Raw genomic sequence first — 14,843 nt, forward strand, 5'->3', positions numbered from 1 at the left:
AATATTCTTATGAATGTAGCCAACAATTAATGATTTATGGGAGAGAACTTGAACAAATCAAGCCTTATCGAAATGTCAAACTTTTCAAATTGTTTTCTTTCCCATGTAATTTTTACAAGAAAATAATACATGATGTGTCATTTTAAATCTGATGGCAGTCATAAGGAATTACAAAGCATAAGCATTAATAACTATGAAATTTACCATGATTAGAGATGGAAAGCTGGAAACCCCTGAAATGTTTCAATAATATTTGATAAAAACATTATTTCTATAACTAAATAAGGACGCTAAAGATTTGACACAAGTTGCTCTTTACGCATTGGGGTTCATCACCTATTGGCAGACTAGGTTAAATGTCATTATTCTAGACAATACTTGAGATAGTGAACAGCATGGTAGAGTGTTTGTTTTAGATATCTTGCATATAGTTTATTCAGTAAAGAACTTATTAAAGAAAAAATCTTAATGGCCGTGGTCCTAAGCATGATCCTACTATGTTCTCTACCGATTAGTCTATGTTTAAGAATGATTTGGAAGCTATAGCATTATGGCGAGATTTGGTTTTTGTTCGCAAACAATATGCTTACCAAAGACCGAAAATATGCCGTCAAAAGGGCCGAATGGTCCTGAACAGTTTAAATGAGTATTGCCTTAGGTTGAAGCTACTAAAACATTATATCGAGTGCCTGAGCTTTCCTCGAGGTTTTACTGTATCAAAATGTTATCATCATACCTTACATCAGAATCGGCAACTAGTGCTGAACTCAGGACTCCAATAATTTCAGACAAACTCTGTCCATCTTTTGCACTTAAACAATACTGTGCAAGGGAGACAACTCCTTCGTTGTTGACATTATATTTAACATTAGTCGCAATGCATATTTATACAGAGAGTATACATATATGCTAGTCTAGTACTTAACAGTAACTATTCGCAAGACCAATGGTCATTTAGGTATTGTTTATTCTATGTGCTATGTTCTAAGGTTAGTTTTGTACTTTCAGAGAAGAAGTTGTAATTCACATCAAGAGTGAAGTATTATAGCAAAGCAATCCAAAAGTACCAGGCAGATGGACACCACCGGGTAAAACGGATGCATTGTCGGTCAGAAACAATCAAGTTGATTTCTTATGAACTGGATGAGTTGCGCCTCACGTGGTATGTAGTCTAAGTGGAGGACGATTGTTGATATTTTTTTCTACGGGGATGAAGGTGATAAATCCATATACATGTAAATAAGTACTAATTTCTATCGATGTATTCTTTTTCTACGACAATGCTCAGTTGAATTGAACTGAATGTTTATGTGATACAAATTTTGAATGCACTTACGTTTAATTGATTTAGCTGATTAATGTAAGATGTTATCATTAACCCAAACAGTGCTATTCAGTTTCTATCGGTCAATTTGCTAAATAAACGTTAAATTGTTGAAAGTTAAAAAGATTGAAGACATATTAATTGAACTTGTTATTTCCTCATATATTTCAGTCTAAAAAAATTTTCAGATCATTTCAATGTAATTAACTAGCAAACGTTAACTTTTACTTGCAGCAGCTAGATACAAATTAAACAAATATGGTTGAGAACAAAACATTTCGCTGGCTAATCTAGGTAGTGTCCTGATGTAGATTTGAACCATCAAATGGCTTCAAAGGAATAATGCTATAGAAGTCCATAAATCAAGTGTGTTAACCACGATACATTGTACAGATATCAATGAAGGCGTTAAAACCACAGCCAGGGGCTTTATGGATAGGCAGCAACAGATACCAAAGAAAGTGTCCAGGCAAATATCATGAGGGAAATAGTAGCTGAGCTTTCAATGGACTGAGAAACAGCTAAACGTGAAAGGTTCGTTAACATGGACTCCGTAGGCGTGTAGACTTAGATCACACGAGTTGTCTTCCTTTCTTAGGCTATTCTGCCTCCGGCTTAAATTCATTCAGTGCACCAAGGTAGTACATTGTTTTAGAATATATCTATACTTTCACAATTACATGTACTTTATTTTTATTTATCTAACGTTTCTCGTTGGATATATTTCTGAGTGATATTAATATTGTTATATAAGGCGCTATACATATGTTATATGTCATTACTATTTTTCTTTTGGGTGAATCATTTATGAGTGTCATATTAACCATATAAAAACGTCATTATCATTGATTCATCATTAAATTAAATATGGTTGTGAAAATCCAATGTTGATATCTCTAAAATCCTGATACAGTAGTATTTTTTCTTCTTCAATGTAAATAACATTTGCTGTAACAAACTATAAATGGTAGTTCTGAAGTGAAAACTTTTTCACGACTCTATGTGAATTCCTACACATATTGTTTTCTGTTTGTAATAAATTAAACAAGTAGTTTGTAATTTCTAATGCAGTTATATTTAAACACAAATTAAATTATTCCTCTTTTCAGAAAAAAATTGTGCAACATAATAACTATTGTACTCACAATTATAACATGTTGATGTTCTTTTGTTCATTTAAGAAGAACGATTTAATCGCAATATACATCTCTGTACCAATAGCAAACAGATTAAACAAGGCATGCATTGCATGCATTCCTTCTTAAAAGAAGGCTTGATTGTCATGACAATAGTTATATTAATACGAACAGGATAATATTTGTGTATGTCTTCGAAAAACAGTACTCATATCAGGGAGGAAGTGATTGGTCTCACATTAAATAAATCTAATTAAGGTTATGACAATTTACGTTTTGAACAGTAACCTTCAGATTGTCTGGAATCCATTCACCGTTTCATGTCAAACATACATCCCCTATACGTTTTCAAGGATCACCATGTAAATAGTTTGTTTGTTAATATGTTGCCAACGTTTTATCGAATTTGAACATTTACTCTTCGATATTTGTTAAACAAATATTGTACTAAAATTAAACGACAGAAGATTACAGCGTTTAAAAGGACTTTTGTTTTGAAAAGAAATTGAAGACGTGCTAAAAGTTGTGTTATCGTGGTGCTGAATCTGTAAGTGACCAAATTATTTTATTTTTCTGAATAAATTACATTGGTCACATTCATCAATATCTTATTATCAAAACCTTCGCACCTATAACTGTAATACATGTTTATATCTGCTTTTTCAAATATAGACTTTCAGTGTATTCATTCTACAGTTTGTCTTTCTTTTTCTTTACTTTGATAGCATTAACGTTCTAAAGAAATTCTGAACAATTCACATAGTTAACTAAACAGACAAAATCTTTGATAATGTTTTTATTAGGTTACATTACGTTGACGTGTTTACGTGTCAATACTCATCATACTTGTTGAAGAAGAAATAAGCTCCTGCATCTCATTGCATATGGACCTGATTAACCATTAAATTGTTTGTATATAAGGTAATCTGATTCTCAGTAACATTATATAGTGGTCCGGCTACCAACACGTGTACGGGTTAGCCACCTTTGTGATTAGTACAGATGTGTAGACTAAGATACAATACACTGATACACGTGATAACCTGTTGGTTATACCATTATGGACAGAGAACAAGAAAACACAGGCAGTTACGCACATTATGTCTTTAGAAAAGAAATTCATCAAAGTATCATTTTCACGAATTAAATATTTTTTGTATTATTATTTTGTCACCAAGAAGAAATGCAGCGTAATATAATTCGTTTTCCTTTAAGAATTTTTATATTTCATTGGTATCAATTCCAGGTTCATATTAATTTCCCAATAAAATCCTAAACAGGTGCGTGTTTTGATGACGTTATATCTGGTGTTTTAATCTATTTATAGCCATTGTCGTTAACATATATTTGATTGGTGTTTTTATCAATGGAGATGGTGTGACCAGTATCGTATTCCGCCTGGCGAGATTCTCGCTGTAGCTTATTCCGGGGTCCATTCATACCCTCGCACCTGTTGATGAGGCTCTTATCACGCAATACCTACCTGTACCCGTAACACCACCTACCTGTGCTGGGCCGTCCGCCCACCTGTATACAAACACCATACCTGAAGCATTGTCAGACACCGTTTTTATTGTGCGATCAACATTTTTGCGCTGTTCACAAATTCGCATCTATTTGGACAGCCTATATTTAGCGTGATTTGATATCACGTGATGGCGTATCAATATCGGCACGATGGGTTAAAGGTCAGAAGAAGGACGGTTAGAAGCCCCCCTAGTCCGACATCGGAGTTCAGTATAGCCATCATTATCAGGGCTCGACTTTCGTGTTGGGGGTGACAAGCCATCACTTCAAAGCGACTTCTCAGGTGTGGGGAAATGAACATACCCATCTCCGGCGGTGCGCATGTCTTACTTCGACAAACACTTTTGTTTGGGTGGAATCATCGTTTGTTCAGTCGATGTCATGTTTGATTCGGAGAGTATCATCTTATAGAAGGCACCCAACCTAAACAAAACACGTGTCTGTGTTGTGACTACCTATGATAGAACGACTTACCCGGTACAATTGTATACGAGGCTTATTGTACGATAGACACACACATATGATTGCACCTATAATTTATAATTAATACAATATGTAAAAAATGAATTATATTGCATCATACTGCTCTTTTGTCCTATATACATATAGAAACCTCAAAACGGCCTTCCAAAACCATATTCTGAAGAGATAGCCTGCTAAACGATGATCACACCAAAAATCCGAATAGGGATGGCCTTCTGCCCTCAAAGACAAGATGACGTTTAAGGCAATTTTTGCTTTCTCGTTAATCAGGTTTTCCCCTTAAATAAATTATGAGCCAACGTTTTCATTTTTTAATCGAACTTCAAATTATCAAATATAACGTTATCAAGTTTCCTTTTTTCTTCTTATTTCATGCACGAAGACTTGTTAGGTTAAATACCTTGCTCTAATTCAAACGCGGTTTAGGTATTGTGGTTATGTAGGTTATTATAAATGAGAAAATAACACTTTTTCTGATAATGTTATATGCTCTTGGTTGGTTCTGTAACATTTGACCAGTGTTTCCCATGCTTGTCAAACTGGCCCCATCCTGATGGCAATCAACAGTAATGTTAGAAACCCTTTTGTGACTACTGAAGAATCCAAACCGCCCCTTTTAGTGAACAGAAAGGAACAAAACGGGGCCATAATGAACCCCTCAATCACCCTAGACAGACAGAAGTGGAAACCAATCACTAGCTTTCTCGGTTAAATAGAGGCCGGGTAGTTCATCAAAGACAGGTATGAGGAAATGATATAAAACCAACAGATTACCTGTGACAGGTAAAGTCGGTGTCATTGATATAGAAATAGAGAATCGTTGCCCCCACACTTGGTCGAATGTGGTCTATGTCAGGCCGATAGCTCCACGCCTAACCATGTTTGATGCAGAACATGAAAACTTAATGAGTTGGGTCTATTAGAACAGCCAAACGGTGCATTGTATCTGGATTAACGTTAGACACACGCGTGTGATGTGATGATAGATTATAACATTATTTGACGGGGTGTTTATATGAACTGTTTACGTGTTTTGGTAAAAATGTAATGCGAGCAATTTATTAATTTATTATTATTAATCATCCACCTGAACGGTTTTCTTAGTTATGTCCAAAACGTTTTGTTCTGTTTCCACTTTTATGGCTTATGAGTTGTAGACAAGCTGTACAAATATCTAAATGAAAACATCAAAGATAAAATTATTACACTGATTTTCTTCAACATACATTTAAAGAAAACTGTACTTCTGAATGAAATGCAAATAGGTAAAACTAAGTATCATGTATAATAAAGTCGCATATTAGTCTACTAGTCAACTGTATACGGTCATCTAGATATATATCTGCGTATTTACTTTTTTTTACTAAACCTTACTTTCCCTCTGGGTCAGCTGTGGTTTAAACGATTGTTTTTATCCAACCTTTTGGCCCTTAAAATAACCGATGTGTCCTAAAAGGACGACCCAGCTGTATGATGCTTTGTAAGTATTTTTTTGGCATACCGTAACTATTACCAAATGTTAAAGGGGCAGCCATATGTGTGTGTGTTACGTGCATCTCCTACTCTGCAACCATTATTATGTATACATGCATCGCGCCTTAGACTGATTCTGTTACCGTAACTTTATAGGGCGGTAAACAAATGTTGTATGCTTTTACAATTAGAACAGCGCATATCTTTATCACAAATAAATAGTTATATATCAATCATCTTTAAAAGAATCATAGATATCTTTTATTAGTCATAACAATATCAGATTATAATGCTTTCTTCTTTTCATAATTCATATCTCTTATTCATATCTAACCGAATATTATATAGATTATATTAGCATAAGAAGACTTTACTATTCATTAAATGCATCTTTATGGGTCTATTTCAATGGTTTACTGAAATCAGCATTATACTACCATACCGATATATAAAGTCCAATTTTTTTATATTTATATAACGAATCTACCTTTAATTGACGAGTTAATTTATCTGTATACTTTTTGTTCTTAGCATATATGGCAATTACATTTTTTACATTGACTACATGCTTACTAGGCTCGGTTTTCGACCTGTATGCATAACGTGCGATGAATGTTTCCCATAAAGATATAGTAAACTATGATATAACGCTACTTTTTTATTGGCAATCTCGCTTACTGACAACATATTTCAAGCTTTTCTTTTTCAATTTTATTATTGACAATTCTCTCATACCCTTACCCTGACGTATCGCTAAATCAGTTGGTAATACTAAGTGATTTTGTACAAACAGTGACTATTCCTCATTAACATACCCTAGACCTATCGGTAAATCAGTTAATAATAATAAGTGATTTGTACAAACAGTGACTATTCCTCATTAACATACCTTAGACCTAGCGGTAAATCTCATTTTAATGCCAAAGTTTCTCAGTAAAATCGGCATCAGTATATGGAGGTTCCAATTTTTTACAAATTTATAATAAAAAGGAAAAGGACAGAAACTGTTATTGTAACCAGCCTTCACCTTAATGATGATATTTTTTGTACGTTATAAACCGGTCGTTAAATGTCTGTAAGGAAACTGGATAAATGATAGTAAACATATTTGATAAATATCCGGCTCAATTTCAACAAAATTCATTTAAAATGTACTATTAAAGTCTTTAATGAACATATTCCTTCAATACTGCGCCGTATTGCACTTTGTAAATAGAGTTTCAGGGATAGATGAGGCTGAGAAATATGACGAGCACTTCCGTTTATGTTTTTCTGAGTAACTTTTGTTAGTTTCATGAAAATTGATAGACATATTCGTTCAAAAGAATGTTGAATCAAATAATACAAACAAGCTCTTTAAAGATGTATCGTTTTTCTGTTGTTTAAATGGTTATAATTGAATACAATTCATGTGTAAATATTAGCAAAACATTATTATCAATATATATATTCCTTACTTTCATTGGATGCATGAAAATAATTTGAACAACTTCCATATATATAAGTCATATTTGAATCAATAAAAATAAATGTTAATCAAAGAACAACATGACTAGTGCTACAACATTAAAACAGGTACATTTCTTATTAAAATAGAGTGGTGTTATTGACATCGTAATGCATGTATCTCTGTATTTACTTTTAGATAATAACAATTTGTTTCATAAACAAAAAATGAAATTGGCCCATATAACTTGACTTCCACTAAAATTGTCAATAAATTGCATAACTAATGATTTTCTCCATTAGAAGATCTATAAATAGGTTGCTAACATCCTACCTCTCAGAATATTAGGTGGGAGATGATGGGTGGACGGTTAATTTCAAAACAGATAAAAACAGCATAAAAAATGAATAAAAAAGAAAAGCATTCTACATAAACCTAGTTATATATGCTTATTTTATGCCATACTTACGAATCTCATTCCGTATATCAAGTTTTAGTTTGCGTGTTGCTAATTTTACGAATAACAAGGCATATGCCAGCGACATGATCACCAAAGAATCAAGTTTAAATCGCATTGGTAAGTGCTCAATGAACATCAATGCAAAAACGCAATCATATAATCTATATGAGTATAGTATTGTTATTTATTGCAGTCGTTAATACAGTGGAAGTATTTTTGAGTAATTAATTGCTTTTTGATATTTGCAATTGCTCCAAATATAGCATAACTGATTTGTACATTGGGTAATATGTATAGTGAGCATTATTTCCTCACCAATGATGGTCCCTGCATAGGATACTTTTTTCTCTCTTCCTGTCTTTCTGTTTTTATATAAATCTTCATTTTTCATGGCTGTTGGTCACTTAGCAAAGCAATACGATTGGCAATAAAGGCATTTAAAATGCAAATGCACACTCGACGAAATTAAGAATTTATCATTGTAGGAATATAGTTCGCAATGATAACTGATGAAAACTATTTAACTGTAAAAATATTTAGTTAAGTAATTGATGGAACTTTGTAAAAAAAAAACAACCACCCAACAACAAAAAACAATAATGATACAAAACAGTTTTTGACACCAACAACTTCCATGATTGCTTTAGATTAATACAACGTGCTTTTATCGATAAATAATGTTTTGTTGCCATTGGTTGTGTTTTCACGAGGATATAAATAACACAAACAAAATATGTTTTATTTTGAAAAACAAACAAAATATATTTTTCCCATTATTTTCATAGTTTTTTTTAATAAAGAAGATAACCTCGCATTTTACAAAAGCTCAAACAATTTTTTTTTAATGATAGCCATTTCATCTAAATAAACTTTTATATACATAAAGAAAAAAAATCTGCTAAATAATACCATTGTTATTATTGATATATACGGTAAAATGAACATTTTAAACGGTGCTTTGCAGTGTTTTTAGTTAATAAGAGTTAACGTATGCGTTTTTTTTATTATTTTAAATAATTAATGTCACCATGATGGCAACTTCACCCTATTTGTTGCCTTGGTACCCCACATGATCGCGGTCACCCAAACTCTTTTGTTCTACAACGCTAATATTCTTTGTGGTAAACGTCCGCATGACAGTCGCTGATGACTGTCAGTCCAGCATTTATACGCTCAGTAACTGCGGTTACGGGCGGTCGGCCTAAATGACGAGCAAGATCATGTGACTCAGATCTGTCTGTGATTGGTCGACAAACTCCGGATTGGGTTACTGTCGTTCTTTATACGCTCTGTGGCTTATTTTATAGAAGGGTAATAGAAATTTATCACATTTAATGATTTGAAATCAGAGTTAGATACATTTGAAAGACATTTTGATTCTGTGTCGTGACAAGGTTTTTGGAGCGGTGATTGAGAACTGACTTTACCGTGCTGAGTTTAACCATGGACGCTGGCTCCATTCTGCTGTGTTCGCAACCTTTCCGGTAAGTGGAGAATACATTCTTTCTGTCCCATATAACTTTTAGCTGTAACAGCAATTAACACTGTTTTTGTTTTTCTAAAACGATATCGGGATATTTCCCGATATCTAGAAATATTAAATAGATTTAGAAGTTGTTTCACATTCTCCCAGCCACCACATAGAGAAATCAAAAGTGATTCATCGTTGATTGTCGGTGATCTAAATTCTAATCAATTAAACACGTGTAGTTTCTGCACAGCGATATGTGATTTAAAGCACTATAAAAACGGCCACCTTATTGATAAAGAGGATAATAGGAAGATAACAAAATTTACCTTCATATCCATATTTATCCAACATTAGGAATGTTTGTATGCATCACTATTATTTATTACAAATTATCTACGATAAAAACAATGTAAATTGAATATAAGCATCATAGTGCAACTTTATTATTTCTGCATTTTTCTAAAATCATTTTTACATTTCGTAAGTACATATTCTTAACATTATTTTCAATTAGGTGATGCTAACTACTAATACATTAACTGCACTCAATATTCTCACTTTAAAAATAGGACTGTTTATTGTTGAAACTGTTTATAATGCATGTTTGATACATCTGAAACGTTTTGTTAATACGAAACAATACATTCATTCATGAAAGGCATATGTATCACCATAAAAACGACGTCAACAATTTAGAGGATATTTCCTGTAACAACATGCAATATTATGCTCTTTTGAATAAATAACATTGATACCTATATATGCTATTTATTACATGTTATAATACATTGGTTTTGTATATATTAAATTTTCAGTTTAAGTTAACGAAAGATTTAAATTCAGTTCATAACAAATTTAGCCTGATATATTGATGATTTCAGGGAAAATGTTTTATTGGTTTCATAACTTTAGTACCGTATATAGATTATGCACTCATTTCTAACCATCAGATTTAGTTAGATATGGAAGAACAACACTGTGCCATATGTAATAACACTGTAAATATTTCAGTTATACAGCACAAAATCACGGCGTGCAGGAGCAACTCGATAGACATTTTTGCCTTAAAACATATACTCAAGAATGTTTTGGGAATTGAAAACTGCGAACCATTCGTAACATTATACTTCTATCCAGATGTTTAAAAAAGCAGATAATAAGATAACTTCTGATATTTACAATGAACATTCTTAAAACTTAATATCTCCCCAAATAACACTTTAAACATAAGAGGCATCATCTAGCGGCGTTATACAATTAAACCTATAAAAGTGGGTATGCTATCCCCTGGTTAGGAGACCTTCGTTCATTTAGAGTGAAGTTTTAGCAGTATTGTATGCCGCTCACGTACGACCCACACCCCAGAACAATACTGGTAGATACACCCCTGGCATACATAGAAACTAACCAACACCACCAGTGTATACCCCGCTGTGGGGAATTAATACTCTACCGCCACTAGGTTCCCCCACGATTAACGTTACAGCCACGCTATAGGCTTGCCTGTGTGTTAAAGGGACAGGGAGACCCATTACATACCTTTAATGTATCGATTATAAATGTGAGAAAACACTGATATTGATAAACCTAATAAACTAAAAAAAGATAATACATTGGTGTGCGTCTCTCTCATGTAAAGAAAACATTTTTATATGGTTGATCATTACTGATTTGCTTCCAGTACAAATATATTTTGTTATTTTGATATGAAACTGAGAAATGTCCTGTCAGTATAACCTGCCATGTTATTTGATAAAATAACGTCTAACTTTGTTATTAACCTGGCAAATATGCTACAACTCCACATGTAAGTCACGCTTTCTGAATTAAATTTTACTCTATATTTCAAAACATTTCGTCATTGTCACTAAATACTGAAACAGACAAACGATGATTTTTTATTTGAGTAAATAGACAAAAATATTCTACATTACCGTTGTATAAGGGCATGTGCTTCTTTAATAGCATTTATATTTTTTTTTTCATTTCTAGAATCGTGACGGTTAAAAATTATCAACGACAGATTAAAAAACAACAATGTTGCATTAATTTCCAATTAGTTTGGCGTGTGTGGTAAATGTGTACAGGTGCGAGAAAGATCATTTTACTTCTAGAAGAAGAAAAAAAAAGTATTTTGTCGTAAAAACAGTTCTTACAAAATTAAATATGTACTTTGTTAGTGGAATTGACAGTTTGTCCTTCTTTTAAAAAACAATCAGAGTGAACAAACATTTAAACTCTAAACATATCAACTATCTAAACAATGATTTGTCAATCCTTTAGAATTCATTTTTATTTCTTTCAAATTAGCAAAAATAGGTAGCATTATTTAATTACCATAAACACATTTAGATAAAACAATTTACAAATAATAACTTTAAGAAAATGTATTCCACGATCTCATTCGGGTATTTATCCAGGTGCAGTAGTAAATGCGTAAATAATTTCATGATGTATGTAAAGACTGCAATATGATAACACACATGCTATGTTTCCTCTTTGTGGCCTATCTCAATTTCAAGATAATTGAATGCTGGTTGGCTACCTATTTTAAAAAGGGCCTGATAATAAACATTTTTATTATGATATTAATGTCATATATTTTTGCATTGGGTATGTTTATAGGTTGCAATTCAAAGTTAAACTCCATATGTGTAATCAATCTTTATGTTCTCTTAGAAGACTGTTGAAATAATTATATGACATGCCATTTCTAATACAAAGCCAAGCGTGATGGCGTGGGACATTGTCATATCATTCATCTACTATACCATTTCCCGTATCATTTCAAAATTGAAAAAAATATGTTTGTGTTTGCTGTTAAATATACATACATACACGAGATATTTAACATGATATTGTCACACATTTTATTGAAAACACGGATGCAATGGCACTTTATATCAGTTATGGTTTGCAAAACCTTTTGATGAAATACAAACAAAAAACAATTTAGCAGAAACTGTGAATCCTATGTCAAGGTAACACACACATATGTGACTGCACCTAAAAGAGTTATTAAATATTACACAATGAATTATATTGTATCATACAGCTGTTTTATCATTTTATGTCTCATAGGTGATGGTGGGGACAAAACCATGGTAACCCCCCCAATATGTCTAGATTTAAATAACACAATGACAGCGTTTTATTTTGCATACATCATAGACTAAATATTGTTTGCAAAAAAGTGCATATTCTTCAGGAACAGTTCCTTGATTTTTATTTATTTTTCATTGCAGTCCTATACCTATGTATGGACACAGATTCGCAGCCAATGTTACCGGAACGGGAAGTGCGCACCCTGCTGCTCATTTCATACCCTGCTTCCGCCCAGCACCATTCGAAGGTCTGTACAGCCCTCCTGGTTCTCTAGCGGCATATAACCTGGCCATACAGGAACACTTAAGGCGGCTTCAGGCACGCCATCTTGGGAAAGTGGCAGAAAGTCCTCGCACCATTAACAACAATGTTTTATGTACAAATAATTCAATTGTAAACATTCAAAAACCTGAGTTGGACACGACACAAATAAATCATAGTGTCCCATCATTACCGTCAAAATTAGATCTAAAGGAGAAGGCACGGGCCGAATTGAATCCTTATGAAAGTTTCCCTTCCTATTCCCTTGGAAGAAAATTGTTCCCCTGCCCAAACTGCAGATACACCACAGACAGGAGGAATAACCTAAAGAGACACATGCTGACAATGCATCAAACTACCTCAAAGCTACTAGAATGTTGTGGCATCCTGTTCAGAACAAAAGCGTCACTCAGAGAACATGCGATGATATTCCATTACCATGGCTACACGTGTTACTATTGTGGGAGAAGGTTTTGTCGGAAGGCCCTCCTAAAGCGCCACCTATCGGTTCATAACGGACAAAAAGATTTTGTGTGTAGTGTTTGTGACTATGCCACAAGCCATAAAAGTAACCTAGAACGCCACAAGAAGGTCCATCAGCGCCCGGAGGACTGTAAGGACACCGACGGATCACGAAGTGACCTTGACAATGATGGGTCAAAAAGTGATATTGACCTTGAGGGAAGTGATCATGTTGAAAGCATGGAAGAGTTGTCAGTGTGTTCAGATAGTGACGATGAAGAAATTAACGTTCATAGTGATTAAAATTTGAACTGAAGTAAGAAAAGTGTGTTGACAAGACATGGCACAATAAGCAAATATGGTTATATGTTACCTTGAGAAAACACTTATCGTCTAGGGCTAGGAATTCACCGAGGTTATAGACAATGAATGACAGCTTATGTCGACGAATGCATACCTAAGTGAAAGTCCTCTCGCGTACATTGGATATGTGCTGCTTTAATTGCCGCTATTACATTATTTAAGTGCCGACTTCCTGACTGAGTATCAATTTGTTATACATCTCATCTAACTCCGTTTCAAGCTTAGGTGTTGCTGGAAATGCTATCAATTATATGACATTGCTCGTCTCATCAAATTATATTGGGATCATTCCACAATAACAAATAATCATTATTGAAATATTTCCATCCTTGTGTTTGATATGTGTTCTGTGTGACGTTGTACTTGTAGTATGTACTGGTGTACATATTAAACTTTGTTGATTAATAAAAAACTGAAATTTAATTGCATCCTGTTTGTGTATTAGACTATCACACGTTTTCACTACCAATATATGAATATCCACAAACATAGTGTGTGTTTGTTCCGTACAGCCGTATTCACATCCTCTACACAATAATACATATTCGAAACAAAAATAAATTATATATTAAAGTCAATCATTGACTTCCGTTTTGTGTATAGTGTTAAGGGAGTATTATAAAGACGTCAATCAATGAACGTCGGAAACCTTTGTTACAGTATACAAAAAACATCCAATCAGCGAGGGAATAACACATCATCATCTTTGAGAAAACTCTAACTACGTCTATATACCTACCCGACAGATGTTTCCGTTTATTATCACTTGATATCTCCTCGACAATAGAATAAATAAACATAACTGAAATAGGAGTCGGTTAGGAAGAGAACTACCTATAACATCTTCAAATTAATAAACGTTTATATACTTGATTTTTTTTAATGAAAAATAAATAAAGTATGACACAATGTACATTCATCACATTACATTACAAGATAGTATTACTTTGAAAGCATGATACATCGACAGGATTTTCTGTTATAGATTATTCGTAGTTGATCAGGAATAGTGTAGTGACTAAATCACCTACATGCATACCATTGTGTGTGATACCTTTTTTATATATATGATTATTTCCGTATATTAGGTCCCGCTGATTAGTATGAAGCACCTGAATTTGGCTCCAATTTCAGGGTAATACTTGTTTCTTATTGTTTGTGATGTAAATGTGCTCCATAAATGTAATCATGAGCAGGAAAACTACCAACGACAGTGATTTTAAAAATATCGATAGAAATTAAGTGCAGGCTTTACACATGGGTCCTATTTCCTATATACTCTTTGGCTATTTTGGAGACTTGATATTCGGGAAATGTATTGTCCTAAATGT

At 33.4% G+C, this 14,843-nt stretch overlaps 1 protein-coding gene across 1 annotated transcript; it reads left to right on the plus strand.

Annotated features, from left to right (window-relative positions):
• The first annotated feature begins 9,146 nt into the window (after positions 1 to 9,146).
• On the plus strand, positions 9,147 to 13,925 carry LOC110463605 (zinc finger protein 84-like). Its single transcript, XM_021518347.1, has 2 exons — positions 9,147 to 9,334; positions 12,567 to 13,925. The coding sequence occupies exons 1-2, from the start codon at positions 9,294 to 9,296 to the stop codon at positions 13,450 to 13,452; spliced, it is 927 nt and encodes a 308-aa protein (XP_021374022.1). The 5' UTR covers positions 9,147 to 9,293; the 3' UTR covers positions 13,453 to 13,925.
• The last annotated feature ends 918 nt before the right edge of the window (positions 13,926 to 14,843 follow it).

This window comes from Mizuhopecten yessoensis, unplaced genomic scaffold (assembly GCF_002113885.1).
Source record: "Mizuhopecten yessoensis strain PY_sf001 unplaced genomic scaffold, ASM211388v2 scaffold10919, whole genome shotgun sequence".
Taxonomy (NCBI): domain Eukaryota; kingdom Metazoa; phylum Mollusca; class Bivalvia; order Pectinida; family Pectinidae; genus Mizuhopecten; species Mizuhopecten yessoensis.

Coding starts and splice junctions, on each gene's coding strand:
- LOC110463605 (XM_021518347.1), top strand. CDS start 9,294: ATGGACGCTGGCTCCATTCTGCTGTGTTCGCAACCTTTCCG. Junction 9,335..12,566: donor CTGTGTTCGCAACCTTTCCG/GTAAGTGGAGAA, acceptor TTTTCATTGCAG/TCCTATACCTATGTATGGAC.